The 19,526-nt window shown below is 42.6% G+C and overlaps 1 protein-coding gene across 1 annotated transcript in view; it reads left to right on the top strand.

Annotated features, from left to right (window-relative positions):
* The window catches only part of LOC139351799 (phospholipid-transporting ATPase ABCA1-like), a 132,387-nt gene extending 117,058 nt beyond the window's left edge, over positions 1–15,329 (top strand). Inside the window, exons 48-49 of the mRNA XM_070993804.1 lie at positions 6,712–6,955; positions 12,798–15,329. Coding sequence (XP_070849905.1) covers positions 6,712–6,955; positions 12,798–12,926 — 373 coding nt within the window. The 3' untranslated portion in view covers positions 12,927–15,329. The remainder of the gene's footprint in view (positions 1–6,711; positions 6,956–12,797) is intronic.
* Positions 15,330–19,526: the final 4,197 nt, after the last annotated feature.

Genomic DNA, 19,526 nt, shown 5'->3' with positions numbered 1-19,526 from the left:
GCCGCGCTTGGTGTAATTAATGTTTCATGAGGTGTGGGACCCTGTTAATGACTGAAAAGGCAATTAAGGACTGTCTTCTCTGTTTTCTTTTCTCGTCGCTATCCCGCCGCATGTTTGTGCTGCTGTGTACCCCCACCCCATGCACACACATACGCTGGCTCCCACCCCTGGTTTCACATGTGATCAAACACCTTTAAGTCGTCGTGAGCCTTGTCAGTCCAGCTCGGCACTGAGCATCCAGTGTTTTGTGTTTGTGTCCACATATGACTCCATCGTGTGGGAATGGAGGCACTGATTGTCACGAATGCACAAGCTGTTGCCAGTCTGCAGATGGGAAGAGTTCCATCAGACAGCAGGGGTTGAAGCAGAGGGTGTCGGGGGTGGGGGGTGGCAGGTGGTGTGCGCCATTGTCACATGGTGTGAGTAGCTGACCTGCAAAGCTGGGGCTGCTGCTTCTTCCACTTGCCCTCCATCCACCCCCCACCCCCAACGTCTCCATCTCTTTCTCATCTCAAGCCCCTGAAAGGAGTGCAGAATCTCACTGCGGGGGCAGCTCTCACATTTTGACCCCCTATTGCTCACCCTCCCACATTTGCAGTCCTCACTCCCCCCGTCGCCTCCTCTCCTTCAAAAACCTCTCGCCATATTACCCTTATTTATTCCTCCCTGTGCCTCTCTCAGGTGGCAGGGCTTCCAACCCAGCGATCCAAGTGCTTGTTAGTGCTGCCCCCTTTAGTTCAGTGGTGACCCTGTCTTTATCACCAAGATGCCCTTCTGCTGCTTTAACAACTCCGCCTCTGTGTATCAATCAAGCCCCAAATGAGCCAAAATAGCCCATTTAAACTGCTGCAGAGGTGGTCAGCGTGTGAGAGGGGCTGAAGCTTTCATTTGGCCGCTGGAATCTGAGCAATAGGGCGGCCATTTTTAGAATTCCCTTCATTATCTTCCTCCACGGCCGTTAAAAACCATCCTCCTTACCTGTCATGCTATTGAAACCCTCAAATCAATCACACTTCTGGGAATTTATGAAAGGCTGGTGGGGAAGGGAAAAATAAATAAGTAAAAAAAAAAAAAAAAAACTGCAAGAGGTTGTAAATAGTGCTTTAGTACAGCAGCGCGCTGGTATGAAAGCTCCCAGGTGTTAAGTAAACCCAAATGAAGTGGAGGAACCAATAAAAGCAGCTTCAAAGCTCCCCTATAATCTTGTCAGTTAGGAAGGACACCCACTAGCCGATGCAGGATTTTTCACTGATTGATATCATTCATATCCCCTCTTCACAGAGTACCTGCAGTAAGCACACACCACAGCCTGGAGTCTTATTTTCTCCTTGCTTAAAGCACGTCATGATATAAAAACGGGGGGTAAAGTGCCTTTAATGCATTAAGGTAATGCGGTGTGGGCGCTGGAGAGTTTTTACAAGAGCGGCGTCTAAAAGTTTGGATCAGTCCGCCAAAGTTGACGTTGAGAAGTCCAATAAACTCCTTCCTACTCACTCTGCGGGTGTACCATTAACTAAGTAGTTTACGGCTTTTAAGTACGTGTCTCTCGTGGAGATGGATGACAAAATAATTCTCTTTACGGTTTACAATGCATCAGCAATGTAGCTGCAATTAAGACTACAAGAACACTGACAGACACAGATGGTATATGTACCGTACGTATCTGAGCTGTCTGCACTCAAAATATACGACGTCTTTACCCTTGGTAGTTGGTGAGGATTTTAATTTATGTGGCTTCTTGTACAGACAATAGTTCTGTCATAGCTTGTTTTTTGTGCTGACAAGCAAGACGAGCATCTGCGTCTACATTTGGTCCCTCAAGGTCTACGGAAATTGCCGCGTGGCTTTAGATGTTTTATGAGGTGCGTGTTGAGCCATGTTTGAATGTCCAGTCGTAATAGCCTTTACAGGCCAGACGATGGCCTTCACAGAGGATTCGATTTTCAAGCACAGTATTGCTCCTAAACATCTTGGAGGCACACTGCTACTACTAATCACTGAAAACTATCAAAGGACAGATGAAACCATTTTATTTGACCACAATAATCTTAACTCAAGGTCCAATCACGACCTATTATCCAAAGCTTTCAACCACATGTCATGGTGGGCCTGAAGTTAAGTTACCTTGTCGAACTATTTCCAAGCTTGTGAGTGAAATTTCCACTCCAGCCAGAATGATTGACACTGAACTTACACTTTTCACTTGCTCCATTGGGACTCCCAGTTAGCAAGCACATGACCGCCATGAGCTGTACAGTTTTAGTGGGTGACAGGGCTTGAAATGTATTGTATTAAAGGTAGACTGTAGTGGTGCCACAGTATGTTTTGATTAGCAAACCACTGTTTGGTTTGTCTTGTGCTCCACTAGCAAGTGCACAAGGATGCAGATGACAGGACCTTCATTTCTGCCCTCAGTTTCATGCTGTTCCACCAGCTGACAGTTGGTGGTGGTAATCCTCAGCTTTGACATGATTGTCATTGAGGGGAAATTTGTCTTGCACCCAGGTGAAACACAGAGAAACTACAGCACATAAAACCTGATTAAATGAGGAAGGCCGTTCATTCAACATGTTAATAATCCTTAATTGGGACAAATATGTTATTTTTTTCATCAGCGCATTTTTGAATGTGTTCTTCTGTTGCAAAGCTGTCCTTTTCTGATTGGACAGAGATCACCTGTCCATCCCTCTGTCCATTCATCTGTCCCTCTGTCCTCACACTGCCCGTGGAGCCTCTGCCTACAGCCCTGTAAGCTCCCCCTCCAGGAACTAAGGAGGTTTTTTGGATGACTTCCTGCCCGATCAAAGCACCAGACCACCCAAGCCACACTGTGACCTCTCGCCCCTCGTCCGCCCTCCCCCCTGCGGACTCAAATACAAGGTTTGGCAGTGGTGAGGGTGACCTTTCTAGACTCCCTCAGATGAAGGAAGGCAGCAGAATTATTTTCTGCCTGTCATGCCCTTATCTGTGTCTGGCTGTTGTTTGTTTTAAATTACATGGAAGAACGACTTTCCAGCAAACCAGGGTGGGGGAGAGGATTGAGGCAGAATAATGAAAATGAAGAAGCAGTGCAGACATTACTGTGTCTCTGCCATGCTGTGCTGAGCCGCTGTATCATATCTCTAATGTAAAATATTATGAAAGGATTAGTTGTGACAATATGGTGCAGTCAAGACTTTAACCATAATCCATTCATTATTTTCTCTCAGGCTGTATTCAACCCCAAATTGCAAAGATTTCGCTTTTCAGCTTTTCATTCACCAGTCGCCAGTTAAAAGCTAATTAATTGTTTAAAGAATGCCATGCTATTGTTATGAACATGAAGTGCAGTGCAGGCTCCGTTTAAACATATCCGAGCCTACCTTTCCGACGCAGGCAGAGTTTATTTAAGGAGAGCCAAAACCTGCAGTGTATCAAAGATGAAAGAACTTGTTTTGTTGTGAATACAGAGGCAGAGTAAAAATGATGAATATGAAAGGAAGATATTTTTCCCAAAGTGCTGCCTGAAGGCCCTGTGTAGCTGCAGACAGAAAGGAAATAAACGTAAGGTAGGCAGGGAGAGAGAATGAGGGGAAGCTAATTGATAAGCCCTTTTACTGTCACTGACAAGCAGCATTTCATTACCCACATACGCCCCAAACCCTTTTGCCACATTGCTTCCTGGCCTTATTGGATTTTTGCAAAATGTTTTTGCATCTTTGCCGAGCTTGGCAGTCCTTGGACAAAGCACATTTCGTGAGCCGGCAGCTATAATACACACAAGAAGATTATGGTCATAGTCTTGATTGGATGATGAATTGAGCTTGATGTGTGGGGATGGCTGTGATGTTGTGGTGGTGGTGTCTGATTACAGTCTGTGCAGTCTGTTACATCTTACACAAATCATCAAAAATTATGTGGCTTTTCACGAGGAGAGATGCTTTCTGGCTTCACTTCACGTAAAATATGTGCTTTACTCATCCACAGTGGTGCTGCTTGTGCAAATCAAAGCAGATATGGATTGTTAAAGGATGTGGACGCTTCATATAGATATTCTGTCTTTACATTTCACGCAAAGAGCTCACATGTAGCATGTTGTGACACAGCCACAGTGATAACACCTCACATAATGTGACAATGTGAGATAAATTCATCAGTACAGTCAAGCACATGGCTGTTATCGATGTGCTTGTGTTTTCACTCTGGTTGTAAGTATTAAACACCCAATTTTACTCATGAACCTTTCATAATGAGAATGGCCAAATGAACATATTACGTTAGCAAGCACCCATTAACAAATACCAAGTCCTACTGTGTAATATCCCTGATTATAGTAGTCGTTTCATGCCTAATTTCATTGGCAAATATGAATCATAATCATATTATGATGGAATGCAGTCATGACAATAAGAAGTTAAAGGGTTTGAATCCGAGCTGAAGGGAGCTTCTTAAAGAAGCACACAGCAGTGCTACTGTGGTATAATTTGTTTTGTGCAGTAATACCCGAGTCGGCGTTGCTCTGATGATCATCATGATTTTCTTTTGTATTTTGAGCTAATGAAGCCCTACGTTTTAAATGAACGCCCAGCAAAATGAACAGTATTTCATAGCAAGGTTGAGTAGGGCTCGGGTGAGTATAATAAGTGTAATTTGGGAGGGTCGAAGGGCTGTCTAAAGGGCAGTTGCTTAATTAAGCGCTAACATGCTGATATTTGCAGGGTACCCGTAGTTGTATCCACATGATGTGTACTACATAGTATGTCTTAGTTTCATGGGGATGCTTTTGATCACCCGCGGTGTGCAGCCCCAGAGGAGATCACAGTGCAGGCACGGCTCTCAGATCCTCCCTATACAGTAGGTTTGACGTGGACGTGCTTGGGGCAGAATAGCACACCACCCAGTCTATTGCATCATAAAATGGGAAAGAGCTGTCGGGGCTGCATGTTGCCTGCATTCTTGTGTGTGGTTTTATTCCCCCGTAGCACTGCACCCAGTTGAAATGTCTGCCTGGACATTGCCGTTTTTGTTTTCAATATTTCCTTCAATGTGGTATCAGACCACAAGACCTCCTTCACCTCGGTCTTTTGGCAGTTGGTTGATGGTTTGGCAGCAGACAGAGGTCAGGGGTTATGCTTGTAATGATGTAGCATGTGATTGGTTCAGATGCCATCTCCTGCAGATTTATGTGGGTATATTCTCCTGACATCTGATCACTAGATGTGTTCTGGCTTTTCCAAAGGTAATGCAAGAAAATACTGATCCTAAAAGTAGCATTAAAAAGACGTTTTCTCATCAGAATGAGTATTAAATAAGCATTCTCACATACAATTTATGCAAAGATACACTATCTTTCACTGTGCATTGTGCATCCCAGCGCCAGCACAGAGCTTCACTCCCTCTCTTGCTCCCTTTGACATCATGTAGGCCTGCAGTTTATTCACCATATCTGTAATTGCCACCAAGGGAACCTCTGACTCTCATTGCATGTAGTGCTGTACTAGCCCACAATGGACATTTCCGTGAGTAAATCCAACATTAGGGAATTAATTAGGCAGAAAACAATGGGTCATAGGAGTGCTAACGACAGAATAACAAGGCACAGAGTCTTATTTGGTGCTCACCAGACGTAGCATACAACTGGGAAGATGCAGAATGCTAATTAGCTTTAGAGCTTAGCCATGCCCCATTTTCATCTGTGACAATGATTGCACTTTAATGAATGCACTTTATATGTGCTCTGCATTACGTATCATATACTGTGAGTGATGTGGGTGGGGTTTTTTTTCTTTCCTCTTGAGGGGTGCAGAACAAGCTGTGAACACAACATTGACATATTACCTCCTTATCTTTGTCAGGAAACAGTTTGCTATGCACACATTCAGCAGACACTGAGCAACTTTTGGAGTCGTCTCACTGGTGTTATTCACTCTCCTTTCACCTCTGTTTTGGTCTCCACCAACTTGTGAGGGACATGTCTGACTCTTTGCTGCTTAATGTCTGCTCACCAGCTAGTAGCTGCTATCAATCCATAAGTCTTAAAAGGTTGTCGGCCCTTTACAGCAACAAGCTGCACCAGAAAAAATGACAGAATTCAGTTTTATTGCCGATGTGGATGTAGGATATTCATAATCAAGCTCACATCATTCCTCTGTTTAGTGATCTCACAGAATGTATTAGCTGTAAGATAAAGCTAACTGAATAAGCTGACTGAATGCATCATCTTTGAACCCTTTTTTTCAACCATTCTTCAGTGATATTTGTCTAAAAGTCATTTCTGTCTTATCTCTTTTGCCTTTTTTCCTCGACTGCATTTGAATGGCGCAGAAGATTGTGTCAAAACCCGCTCTGACTTGAAAAACTTTATCCATCAGCGAGCAACTTTATTGCACCGTTGAAGTCAAGCTGTTTTCACTCTCAGCTGCTTGTGAGTCACCTGCTACTCCAGCTCGCCACATCCAGGATGATTGAAATGGTGGGAAATATGAGACCAATTATATTTTGTCATCTCTTCTGCTTCCTGCCTCGTCTCCGTCTTCCAGTACATCGCCCTATTATCCATCACACTATGCCGTGACCACAGGAGAAAAGACAAGTTCATTATAGAGATGACAAGCCGTGAGCAATTTGTACCTACATGCTTGTTTGCAGTTCTTTTTTCTTCTTCTTTCTCCTCTTTTCATGGGTGATCTTCTTTTTGTTTTTGTGGTGAACTCCTGGCCTCTTGTTCTCTAGATTCGGTGATGGCTACACAGTGACTGTGAGGGTTGGTGGCTCTCCTCCTGAGCTGAAGCCAGTGGAGGACTTCATCCAGCAGACCTTCCCGGGCAGCGTCCTGAAGGAGAAGCATCACAACACGCTGCAGTATCAGTTTCCTCATGCACAGGGAGCTTTGGCCAACATCTTCAGCCAGTTCAGCAGCCATCAGCAGAGGCTGGGCGTGGAGGACTACTCCGTGTCCCAGACCACTCTGGATCAGGTAAGGCCCAAAGAATGGGAGAAGTGAAAGCAGGTGAGTTACTAGCTCACTTTTAATTCAACCAGCTGCAGCTGATTATTGAATTGAATTGAATTTAGTAATTTGCCCCAGGTCTACCCTCTCTCTGCATCAAGTGAACCATTCATATTTCTAGAGGTGGATATAATGTCATTTTGATCAATATAAAAAAAGATGAAAATGAATTAACTGAAATCTCTTCATCTCCGTCCATTGATACTGCCATATAAAACCAGCAGTACATTTATTCCAATCTCTCGCTCTTTCATCTCTCTATATATATTCTGTACATCTGCATATGAATGTAGAATCTGAAGGCAAGGGACAAGGTTTTAGTATTGGAAGCATTCAGCGTTCTTGGTCACTACATATTTTCTTTTATCCGATGAAGTGTTATCAATGCTGGACATCCTCTGAATGTATTTGGGAAAGTTATTCTGTATGTTGAGGAAAAAAAGGCCCAGTTGAGCCTGGAAATGGAGTTGTTCAATAATTTGTGTGATTATTCTTGAGTGCAAAGTGTCAGTTTGAGCTGGTTTCGACTTGCTCAGTAGCAAGGGAGGAACAGTTTGACTCCAGATTTCACTTCTGACATGGGCAAAATTTAGGCCGACCGCAGAGTATCCAGGGTCATGTTCAGTTGTCCTACTGTGATTCTGTGGAGTGCCAGCACTGTTTTGCAGGTTATTAGGTTATCAGTCAATGCATTCAACATTTTAAGTGCTCTCAGTTAATGATTGTCTGTGCAGGCCAGGATAAGAGTTAAAGATCTGTCATTGCCGACACGTTGTCTTCTCCTATTTAGTGAGGACTGCACTGAGTTTGTGTAGCCAAGACAGTTCAGCTGCCAGGTCCCAGTATCGACCAAGAATCTGGACTGGGTTTTTTTTATTTATAAAAGTAACCCCCCCCCCCCCAGCCAGTGCCTTTTTTTTATTCCAGTGCAAGTGCACTGGCTAGACCCCCTGATTGGTGAGATAAAGTGAGCCCTGCATGTTGGGAACTGGCTTCACCTTGTGTTTTCTAAATGGCCCCAGGGACCAGATGCAATCAGGCACTCAGAGGCGAGTGTGAGTGTGTCTGGTCTTGTAAGTCTGCCATTAGCTCAGCAGCAGATGACCAGGTGGGAGGTGAGGATGACCTCCAGAAAGGTCATTGGCCCACTCCACCACAGCGAAAAAATGCCTGTTCTCGATAAGAAAAAAAATCTGCCGAGAGTATGTGAAAGAGTGAGTGAGTTGTCTGTGGATTCATTGGTACTGTGGCACCGTTGTGTTTAAATCAAATTATGTGATATAAAGAATACTGTGGGGATTTGAAGCATTTCATTATCAACACGATCCCCTTGTGGATAACACCTAATTCAAGATAAAACCATCTTTTGCTGCATTATTCAAGTGAAATATGCCCTCTAGGAGGCAATTAGTGCACCACTGTGACAGGAAAGGAATTTATGAAAAGCTAAATACTTTAACTTAATGTAGTTTACTCTCACATTTGGATTCTCCTCAACAGTTTTTAGCATTTCACAGATCATTGCTGTTACCTCCAATTTTGCATGATCTCACTTTTTTGTCAACTTGCCCCCCCCCCATTCTGCACTGGTCAATATTTACCAGATCAGGGCCAGTAAATAAATCATGCTTGGACCTGGAGGTCATAGTATTAAAACACAGAGGGGAGGACTGGAGAACCTGTGGAGACCCAGACTGTCACCTTTCAGTTGGTGATTTATAGAGAAGAGCCTTGACCTATAGTATAACACCCGACTTGCACTACAATTAATATTGATCCAACCAGCCTGCAGCTCAGGCGTTAACGCTGATGGCCAAGACAGTGCAAAGCAGATGTGAGCATTTGTAAGGAAAATGTGACTTTCTAAGCTGTCTTTCAGAAGCAGGTTGTGTGGTAGCAATGTGAAATGTTAGCTACGTTGCTGTTCAACCACGTCATGACTGTGGCTAAAGCTTCATGGGGGGGTTGTATGCTTGCAATAGGCCTATATTTCAGCATTTCTTTCATTTTTGTGAAGAAAACTAAACAAAATTATCATTGAAGATCTAAACACGGTGCAGATCTGAGCACGAGCTGTGTTAACAGTGTTCACTTGCATTAGAAACAGTTAAAACAAGCAAAGAGCTAATAGAACAATACCCAAGACAGAAAACACTGAATTTGCCTCAAAAGAAACTTATTAAATATGTATAAAAGTTTTAAAAAATACATAATACAGACGTTGAATTGCTAAAAATATCATGAATACTCATCTCTGATGCCATATTCGCAGGAAAAATTCATCCAAACCACTCATTCTACACAAACTTCCTGCAGTTGCATGTTTTATATTTGAGAACAGTCCTATTTGAATTCACTCCCCCATCAGAGGCTAACATGCGCTCTCACACTGACTATTACTATCCTATTACTTCTTAATTATAGTAAAATTAGACACAGCCCTATTATACATGCCTAAATGATGCATTTCCAGGTAAAGTGAACTATAAAGATTACAGTAATGGGTGATTGTGCTTACAAGCCAATGTGAAGGTCTGCTGATGCTTGAAGAATTTCTAAAATGGATTTATGGTTTGCATCACCTCCAACTTTAAAACACATTTAAACAGCCAGTCAATAGTTTTATATTAACAGAGGGTCAAAATATGGTGTTTAATGTGGAAAGAGTCTGTTGTCCTGACAAACCCACAGAGAATTATCATCCAATCCTGCGTCAGCGTCTTTCAGCTGTTTCGAGTTTACTTTGCTTTTTTGGTTTACTTTCAGTGCTAAAGAGCCTGATATATCCCTCAGCCAGCTGTCCTGGAACATGACTCCAAATTAAATATATTTTTGCTTTATGTTTGCTTAAATCTGTAACTTTAGGTTTAAAATGTACTTAATAATGATAACTTTCATTCCTAATACACCACTAAGGCTCAGGGTATGTACTCATGCCTTATAATGAAACTTACTACTTACTCTGAATATCAAGAATGGTTGTAGTACCTTTTTTTTTTTTTTTTCCATATTATCAACTGTACTTCAAAAGTCCAGTTGGTTTGCACCCTCTGAGACTAACAGACAAAATTCAAGATCTTCTGCTGTTAAAGAACACTTCAAAGTCCCTGTCGCATCATGGCAGAGCGTGGACATGTGGATGACATGTAAAAATAGCCATTTTACATTCTGCAAGGACTCCTTTGATATATGGGACAAGTTAATTGGTAGATTCACGTCCTTCCCCTGCTCTGTTATGCATCAGCGGACATCAAATAAACACCCAAATGTAGCCTCTGTAATGTAATTAATGCCTGTATCCATTTGTCATTAAGAAAATGCCACTCAGCAGCACTGGTGCATGACGCTCAGGTCATGAATGGATGGTTGACTAAATACGTAGAGCAGCATTATAAGGAAAGCGGCATCGCGAAGCAGGGCATGAATTTACCACGGTCACCTCAGTCCAAACGGTACTTTAAAATTCCATCGCAAAACTATACAGCCTTGAATATGAAACGCTGCGCAAGCCCCGGCACATCAAGCCAACATCAGCTAGTGGCAGGGTCCAGGGTCGGATGGCGAGAGAGATGGGCGGAGGGTGTATTTGTTGCTACTGTCATTTGTATTCTCTTATTCATTCTGCCCTGATAAGATGCCTTGACAGCTGTGACCTTGATGCACACTGCTGATGGTCTGACATCACACACACAGAGGCATGCTTTAGCCTGGGGCGTTCTGCAGGCGTTGCTTGCTCCTCGGTTACAAGGTAGTGCGCTGTTCTGCTTTTTCTACGCCCAACTGGCCGCCAGCTCGGTGAGCTTTGAGGTCGGGAAGCTCTACATATGCAGGTAGCGCCTTCCAATAACATGATAGTTTAACAAAAAGTGTCATTTGTTTGAGGAAGAATAGTTGTTTCTTCTTTTGAAACCAGAAGCAGCAAAAGCCTGTTTTACATCGGAGTGAACAAAGGACCATAATCCGCTCTCGTGGAATTACAATTTCTTTCTGGAAGCATAAGTTTGATTCCATGAAATCTCCATTTTAACAGTTTGCCTCCTTTGTTAAAACCAGGTCAGAAGCGTGAAAGGGTGCTCGTTCCTGCTGCCGAGATGCTCCTGAGCAAGGCATGGAAACCCCAACCTGCTTCAGCTTTTCAGCTGGTGTGAAGCCAGCAAATACATTTAGGCTGTGTTTATACTGGATTGCTTCCAAGAGTGCAGGGTTTTCCAGGAAAAGAGTATTTGTGCTCAGTAAATGTATCCTGGATAAATAAAAGGAATAGAAGAGGAATATCAGCTGTGATAATACTGTCGGTTTTCTGAAGGGAAGAGGAGCATAAAGTCAAGGTCGTGGACTTTATGTCTGATGGTCAGTGCTTCTCATAGTCAGATGAACTCCTGGAAAGCTCCGTTAAAGTTAAAATGAATGATGTGTGCCTGCTTGCAGAGAGTTAATAAGAAGTTTGAAACCAGTCTCATATCTGTGTGTTACGTATTGAAGCCAGGAGAGAATTAGCATAGCTTAGCATAAAGACTGGAAACAAAGGGAAACCGTTAGCCCAGTTCTGTCCAAAGTTCAAAAATCTGCCTGCCGGCATGCCTAAACCTCACTCATTTATTTTTCATGTTGTTTTTGTTTTCGTGACACAAAGAGAAATGTAAAAAAAGAAAAAAAAAGAAAAAAAGGATTTTAGAGGGAGTTTTAGTGGGAGCTAAAGCTTCTTTCAAGGCTTTATGCGCAGACATGAGAGTGGGATTGATCTTCTCGACTAACAAGCAAGAAAAGGAATAAGAGCGTTCGTCCACGCGTCAAACTATTTTTTAAAGGTTTCGATGTGTATGATTGAATGTAGCCTACTTCATTAGCAACTGAAATGCCTCCTGTACACGTTCTGACTATCAAAGACCTAAGATATTACAGAGGAGTCTTCCTTCAAAAACAATGCAATGACTGATGCTAATAAGACTTTTTCTATTTATCACCAACATTAAATTATAGAGGGATATACTGGGTGGTTAAAAAAAGAAGCTTGAAATGCAGAAGGATCTATCTTTATTACCCCGAGCTGCTGAGAAACAAAAGCCCAAAAGGACGCTATTGTTTATTTCTGCTCATTTAATGCTGTCCCGTTTAGTTTATTGGTGAGTATGTAGCTGTGAAGAAGGGTTTAATTCATCGGCAGTCTGAGTACTTTCTGATGGAATTGGTCTGGATGATTTTTTTATGTTTTTCTGTTGAGACTTTCAATACAATCTAGTAATTCACATGTCCTTTTGTACTCACACAGCCACTGAGAAATCTCTTAATGAAAAGGCAGTGCTCTTATCATTTTATGTGATCCTTTTTGTTGCTTTTTTTTCTCCCCCCTCAGCGTAAAAGTCTTTGTGCAGCCTCACCCCAACAGACAGATAATGCTAAGAGAATAAAAAGCCTGGACTACAGCGATGTTTACAGCACAATGAAATACACACAGCTTTTTATGAACGCCATAGGATTGATTTCTCCTGACATTAAATGGGCATCACAGAGAGAAGAATGATTGTTTTATTCTCTTTCTCAGCTGGTCAAAGATGTCAAACTGACATTCACTGCGTGAGGCTCGACGCTTACTTGATGCTTCATAGCCCTTGTCTGGCAACTCATTCACATGCACCCCGTTGTCTGTACCACTATTTCAGTTTGTTTTAGAGGCGGAGGGTAGGGGAGCGCAAAAATGAGATGGGTAGAGAAATGTCCACAGGCCCTTCAGTATTGTCTGTATTATATAAATATAAATCTTATCTTGGATTTGCCTCTAAGTACCTTCTTTTCCTCATTCGTATTCCAGGTCTTTGTGAATTTTGCGAAGCACCAACATGTGGGGAAGGACTCTGAGGCCTATGACAACCCAGTGGACACCTCAGATGAGCTGCCATTGCAGGATTTGAAGACTGCCCAACACACAGAGTTGGTGTAACGCCCCTCAGAAAAGCATAACACGTTGCACTTACAGCAGCCAGCACTCTACCTGAAACAAGTTTGAATGGGTGTGATTGAGTGAGTCAACCAAAACAAAGGGTATTTGCCTTGAATCATCAAATTGTGCCAAGACTGGCCTTCCAAACTTCTGTTCAATCCCCAAGCGCACCATGACTGATATAAGCCTGTTAAACTGTCGAGAACTGAACGACTAGAGGTCAGGTTTTTAACCGTGTCTTGATACAAGAAAGGACAACAAAGGTCACTGAACTAGATTCAAGATGAATGAAACTGCATTTTAGAAAACACTTGAAAATAATCAATTTGCATTTGAAAAAGGATGAAATTTTCTCTAAAGGAAATAATTACAGACAGAAATGACTTGTCACGGAGATCTTTGCTGTGTACAACCATGTGCTTGGAATGCTGTATTTCACAAAGCTTAAACTGACCGCCACTCAGTCTCCAGTTCGATTTTGTTTCTGGTATGTTGCTGGCCTGTGTATCCCTCAGGAGAGTGAGAGGACCAAATGATCCTCTGAAAGCATCGTACATAGGATTAAGCATTTAGGTACCCCACGGTTGAGCTTTAAATTACATTATATTTTCATTTCATTTAATATCTTTTTACACTCTGTTGGATATAATGATGATATGTTGCACTGTAAAACCATTTAAAAGAGAAGAGCTTGCTCCGATGTGTCCAGGTGAGCGTGATCAGATCAGGTCTTTGGCTCAGTGTGACAAAAAAGTTGCATTATTTATACAGAAGAATATCCACAAGCGACTGAAGTAACTATTTTGTCAACACGAATCCCAGAAGACTTTAAAGCAGCTGGTTCCAGCCCCACATCGTGAGTCTCTGACAGACACTTCAAGGCACTGATCAGAAATTAATAATAACATCTCTCACATGTCAGATGTGTTGACTTTGAATGTCTGAATGAGCCTCCAATCATCTGGAGATGGTGATTAATGACCGACACTGAGGTTACAGCAGTGTAACAGCAGAGTCGGTCAGAGTCAACCAGCTGTCAAACATGTTGAGCCTGCGAGAAAGACGACACATCCCATGTGTGCAGCGACCACAGCCTCCACACAACTGCAGTTACACGAATGGAAGCGGACGCACATCGAAAAGATCTCTCAAAAATGACTAAGGGGCAAAACAGATTTATGTTTTTATGGGATTTTTAATGCATTGTCTTATGAAATCTGTTTTATTTATAAGTTATTCTTTGCAGAATGTGAAACGACTGCATCAATGAGCATTATGTCACAGCACATGCTGATACTGACACTGGACACCAGACACCAGTGTCACTATCACTGAATATTACACTCCTCTCTGGCACGTACCTCTGCAGCTAAAGAGAATACATTTTGTCACAATGTGCCTCTGTTAAGATGTGGAATCTACATCATTTTATGAAAGTACAGCAACCATTTTTTTTGGAATTGACCATTTGCTAAACTCCATCCCCTTTAGCTTCCTTTGCTACGCCTTTCAAGTTTTCTATTTGTATATATGCAGCAAGCTAATCAAGCTCATGTTAGCACCATGACTGTGTTGAACAGCCGAATATTTAATGTTTCCAATGGACTCTTTTAAAATGAGCACCATGATGAGGGTCTTAACAGGCACCCGTGGTTGCACACCTGATTTCATGCTAAAAGACACGTCCCAGGTCCCAGGTTAGACGGCAACATCCTCACCTGCTGGTCATCAGTGTAGACGACATGCTAACGAATTGTTCCTGTACTGCAGTGCAGAGATAGTTAGTGTTCCTATCAGGCTGTTGTTTTGTTCTAAGCTAAGCTATGATTGTTTAGCAAATGGTCAGTAATGTTACTTGTATGTCAGTTGTTGATCGTAGAAATACAGCCATGAAAGCTGTACGATGGCCGTCCTGTCGTTCATGTTTAAATGAGACTGAACGACACAGCGGTAATATGTACACGTACTGTTTCACAAACTGTGGACAAACTAGATTCCAAAGCCTTAAAATGGTCTATAGTGTATGTCTCAGACAAAATAACACTCAGGAATATTTTGTGTGCTTTTGACTCAGGAATGTGGACATGTCGCCTAAATGGATGCTGCATTTGTTTTATTTTCAACATTGTGTACTGTACAACGCTGAGCGATCGTTCAGTGTCCGGACAATTAAAAAGCTCTCCACTCACGCTGCTTACATCTCTTGGCACTTACTTTACAATGTAAATAGTTCTTCAGTTCGCCCCACACAGGCGTGCTGGTTTACTTTGAGAACTTGACGTAATTTGTATGCCACGCTAAGTCCTCACATTACGATCATGGCCGCCGCAGAGAATAATGAGTCCTATTTGTACTGATTATTGCTTCATGCCAAGACAAACGATTAAACATTTGCACAAATTGTAATGCGTCTCTGACTTTAATGTTTGCACACTGCTGTGTTTGTCCACTGATTCATTGGGTCCCACTTTGAAAGTCTCCTCAGTCCAACTTTCTTTAAGCTGCTTTACTGTCGTGTCTTTGTGCTCCCTCTGTCATGTCTTTCACTTTGAGTGCAGCTTTCAGTTGAAGGCTCACATTTGTTGAGTCTGTCATACCTCCACGCTTTAAATGAGACCATGGGATGCCCGAGTACAGACTGCAGCAGAGTCGGTAAGGCGTATTTATTTCACCTTCAGTGGAATCGCTCCCTCTCAAAGGGGAAGGGATGTTTTGTCCGCCAGGTGCCCGAGAATGAATTTATTCTCTTGTCAAACTATCACACAGACACTTTTAGTCTGTGTGCTCCCCTCGTATTTCTACAGCTTCTTTTTTCCAGCAAATCTGAAGCTAGCATGCTTTAAGGGTAAACCAGTTGTTTTCTCAATTTCATTTCAGTACCAGAAAATATGTAGTTCTTGTTTTAGAACAGCCTGTCCTCCAATTATTCATTAAGAGGTCATCACTCATACCAATTTCCTGTTTTTTCCCCTCTTCGACAATCCAGCTTCGACTGTAATCACAGAGATGAAAGGATAGGAGTTTTCTGTTTTCTCCCTCAGGTGCAAATGTGTTTGTTTTCGCTTGTGAGCGGCCGTCAGATGGAGGAGGAGTCGCCGCACTCCTCTGACAGTCCCTGCTGTCTTTCACCCGGCTGAAGTGTTTACTGCGTGTAAACGTCAGAGTTTTCTCTGATCCTGCAAACTGAGTGCACAAGGGGTCATCAGTCAGTTCATCCTTAGAAAGTGGATCAGCAACACCTTAGAAAAGTCTCATTTATCAATCAAAATGCTAAATATTTGCAATTTCCAGTGTCTCAAACCTGAGTTCTGATTAGTTATATCTTAATAACACAGTCAGCACTGATGGCCGTGAAGCATTGTTTTGGTGTTGCCAACAGACAGGCACTGCTCCGGCTCGCCATTGGATACAGCAGGGACTGACTGTCAAAATTTATAAGTGAGTAACCTACATGAATTATGGCGGTTGCAGCTTTTATTTTGCTGTGTACAGACCTGCTGCAGGCAGCCATGGAGAAGGAGTGAGATGACGTGTGCATGGCACAGAGATATGTACAGTATAATAATACTGTGTGTATGCAAATGAGTTCATCTTGATGAAGCTGATGATGGGTGAACTATCTGCCTGTAAGAATTAGCAGATGCTTTGATTGTGCATGGGGCTTTTAGCGGCTCTAACATGACCTCTGTAGTTCTTCACTGGTCCACCAGACCGCTTATGTTTCCCACACCCTGTAAGAAATCTCAATCTTGGCCAACTTGAACTCGAGCATCTTGAATTAATGTTCGGGCCTTCTGCGTGTATCACACCTCCTGTCTTTCTCTTACTCATTAGAGCTTCGAGCTCCAGGGCACGCAGCCAGAGGCAATCAGTCAGGTGGGAGCTTCACAGAGGTGCTAAAACACCAGCGTTAAGGTAAGATTACTCGTCACATTCTGCCATTATTCCACCGCCGGACTTTTCAGTGTAATTCTTGGGAGGTTTATGAGCAGAGGTTACATAACAGCTCCTGAAAGCAGAGTGTGAAGGACCGAGCACGCAGGCTGTTAATTCCTTTGAGCCACTGATTCATATATATATAAATATATGAATCAGTGGCTCATATTATTTCCTTTCCTTATTATTCAGCATGAAATGATAGAGAGCGGGAAAACACACCCAGGAACACCAGGTAGTCAAGAAACTGAAAGCTGCGGCGACATTTTTGGAGTGAAGTTTGTCACTGCTTTCTCAGTGTTTCCTCATTTTGTCATCAAATTCGTTTTTTGTTTCTGTAAAATCAGTGACTTTGTGATCCAGGTGACATCGCTCGTACAGTACGCACAATAGTGTTTCCCATGAGTCCGCATTTTTCCAACCTCAGTGCCGAGTGCAAGAATACAATAAAAGGCAATGTCAGTGGGAATGTGAAGATTACAGGAGTTAGAGGAGATTCAATGATCTGCTCGACAGGCGAGCTTTACAGAAAGCTCCTGCCACCCTTTCACACTGTAATCACCCTTTGTAGTCTGAGTTTGCTGTTATTGCTTGGGGGTACTTGTTATAGGCTGTCTAGAACAGGTAGTAATTGGAACAATGTCTCTGTTCATCTCGCCGCAGTCAAACTACTACAGACACTTCAGGGGAACTTGTACTTTCAGTCTGTCTGGAGTAATTTGAAAGTTACTTAATTTTTTTCTTTAATGATCGTGTTCTCATGTCCGCGTTCTCTCGTGAATTCACCTGAACGGCCAGCATTTCATTGATTTAATCTTGCAAAATTTGGCTTTGTCTTACAGTTGGAATATGGAGAGCCAAAACGTTCAATATTAAGATAATACGTTTTTGTTAAAAAGGTTTATGAAAAAAACCAAACATTTCAAAGAACAGTCACCAAAATGTTCCAGCGCTCATCCAAACGCCCTCTGTCGTCCTTCAGCACGTGGTTTTGCTAACTGTTGTTACGTTCCTCCACACTCAATGAACTACTCCAAAGACACAGTTCAGGGTGGCACTGTTTAAATAAGCACTTCTACCAAAGCAGCCATGACATCCCTTTTGAAAACTTGACATCAGCGACCATCAAGGAAAGATGTTGCACGTCCTCACTGTTGTGTGTGTTTACAGAACAGGATCCTGGATTCGTTTTTTGCAGAATATAAATGCTGCACTTATTTTCTCGAAGCACTGTTAACTTTGAAAAACTCCTCGGCTCATTCTGGCAGTCCCTGAACTGACTGCACGTGCAGTCGTTTCAAAGGATCTGTGAGAGCATCTCCCCAATTCAGTGACTGAAAGGTGTCCACGGTGCTGGCGGTGGGCCCATGTTTCAACAGTGTGTAAAGCACACGTGTGGTTTTTCATATTTCTGATTTTGTTTTAGTGGATTTGTGCTAATGTAGTGACACTGTCTCAGGTTTTTAAAGGAGGGAAATCTTTGAAGTCGAGCCTGAATGAATCTTCTTGACATTTGTACTGAATTCAAATCTAAAGCACACACGCAGTTCACGTGGCCCGTGGCAATAACAATGTCCCGCCTGAAGCTGTTCCTTACTTAAAAGAAGGAAGTTGACATTTGGAGATTGATCGTGCCCCAAATCTGTACGTGAAAAACTGCCCTTTTAAAGCCTTTGTTGTGATCGAAAAGCTATTTGCAGCCTAATTATTGCATGCCTTTTTTTTTTTTTAACTTTGAACTTACTTTAAGTTTCTGTCCGTTTGATGTTTTGTTATTTATGTATAAATAACTCCTTATTTGTCTCCATAAAAGTGCGTCTAGACTGTCTCCTGCAGCAGGGAGGCAGGCCTGTGCAAACAGTGTAATTAGTAAATGGTGGTACTGGTCAACATGGTCTCATGCTAACGTTGTTTTTTTTGCTTTGTCTCGTTTTCTGAAATGAGGACGCTGCATGCAGCACGATTAAGCAGATACTCTGAGGATTGTTTTGGACACAGTGAGAAATGTTTTAGCTTTAATTGGCATTAGATTGATTATTGATTCTATTTGTTCACATTTTAGTTGATCTTTTTAGTGCTTATTACTGTGATTGATTATTGTACGTGTGAGCGACTGAAGGAGTTCCTGGTTTGTCCTGATGGTCGTCTGGTGTTGGTCTCATGATCAAAAAAGGGGCCATCTGTGAAGGAATTTTCCCTCTATTCCTAAAGAAAACATGACACAGCCTTTCCTCAGGTCACTGTCAGGCGTCTTTCAGCGGGGTGGTTCAGCTCTCGCTCTCCTAAGGATGACTCGGCTGTGCAGCTGTCCTCATAAGGCCGAGCTGTCTCCGTCTCTCAGGGGAGCCAAGGTCGTAGCAGATACGTTGTTCTCTGCCCCAGACTCAACAGACTGACTGACTGACTGTCGTCTCCCCAGAGAAAGCATTACATGTGACCTGAATGTCATTCAGCGTGACTTAGGTTCATTTCAGGAAGCAGAGCCTCTTGTTTAGGATCCACCACCGAGCAGAATCCTCACATACGTACAGATGAGGGAAGAGTATCCTGATGTGGACATGCAGTGTTTCTCTAAAGCCAGTAAAGGGTTAAGCTCTCCTCACAGGAAAGTGTCCTTCAGAACTGTGTGACAGCAAACAGAAATGCTCAACTCATTCTCCTCAG

The sequence above is a fragment of the Chaetodon trifascialis genome, chromosome 23 (assembly GCF_039877785.1).
Source record: "Chaetodon trifascialis isolate fChaTrf1 chromosome 23, fChaTrf1.hap1, whole genome shotgun sequence".
In the NCBI taxonomy this organism is placed as follows: Eukaryota; Metazoa; Chordata; class Actinopteri; order Chaetodontiformes; family Chaetodontidae; genus Chaetodon; species Chaetodon trifascialis.
Note: the sequence above shows the minus strand (reverse complement) of the source record. Positions and strands in the feature narration are given on the sequence as shown.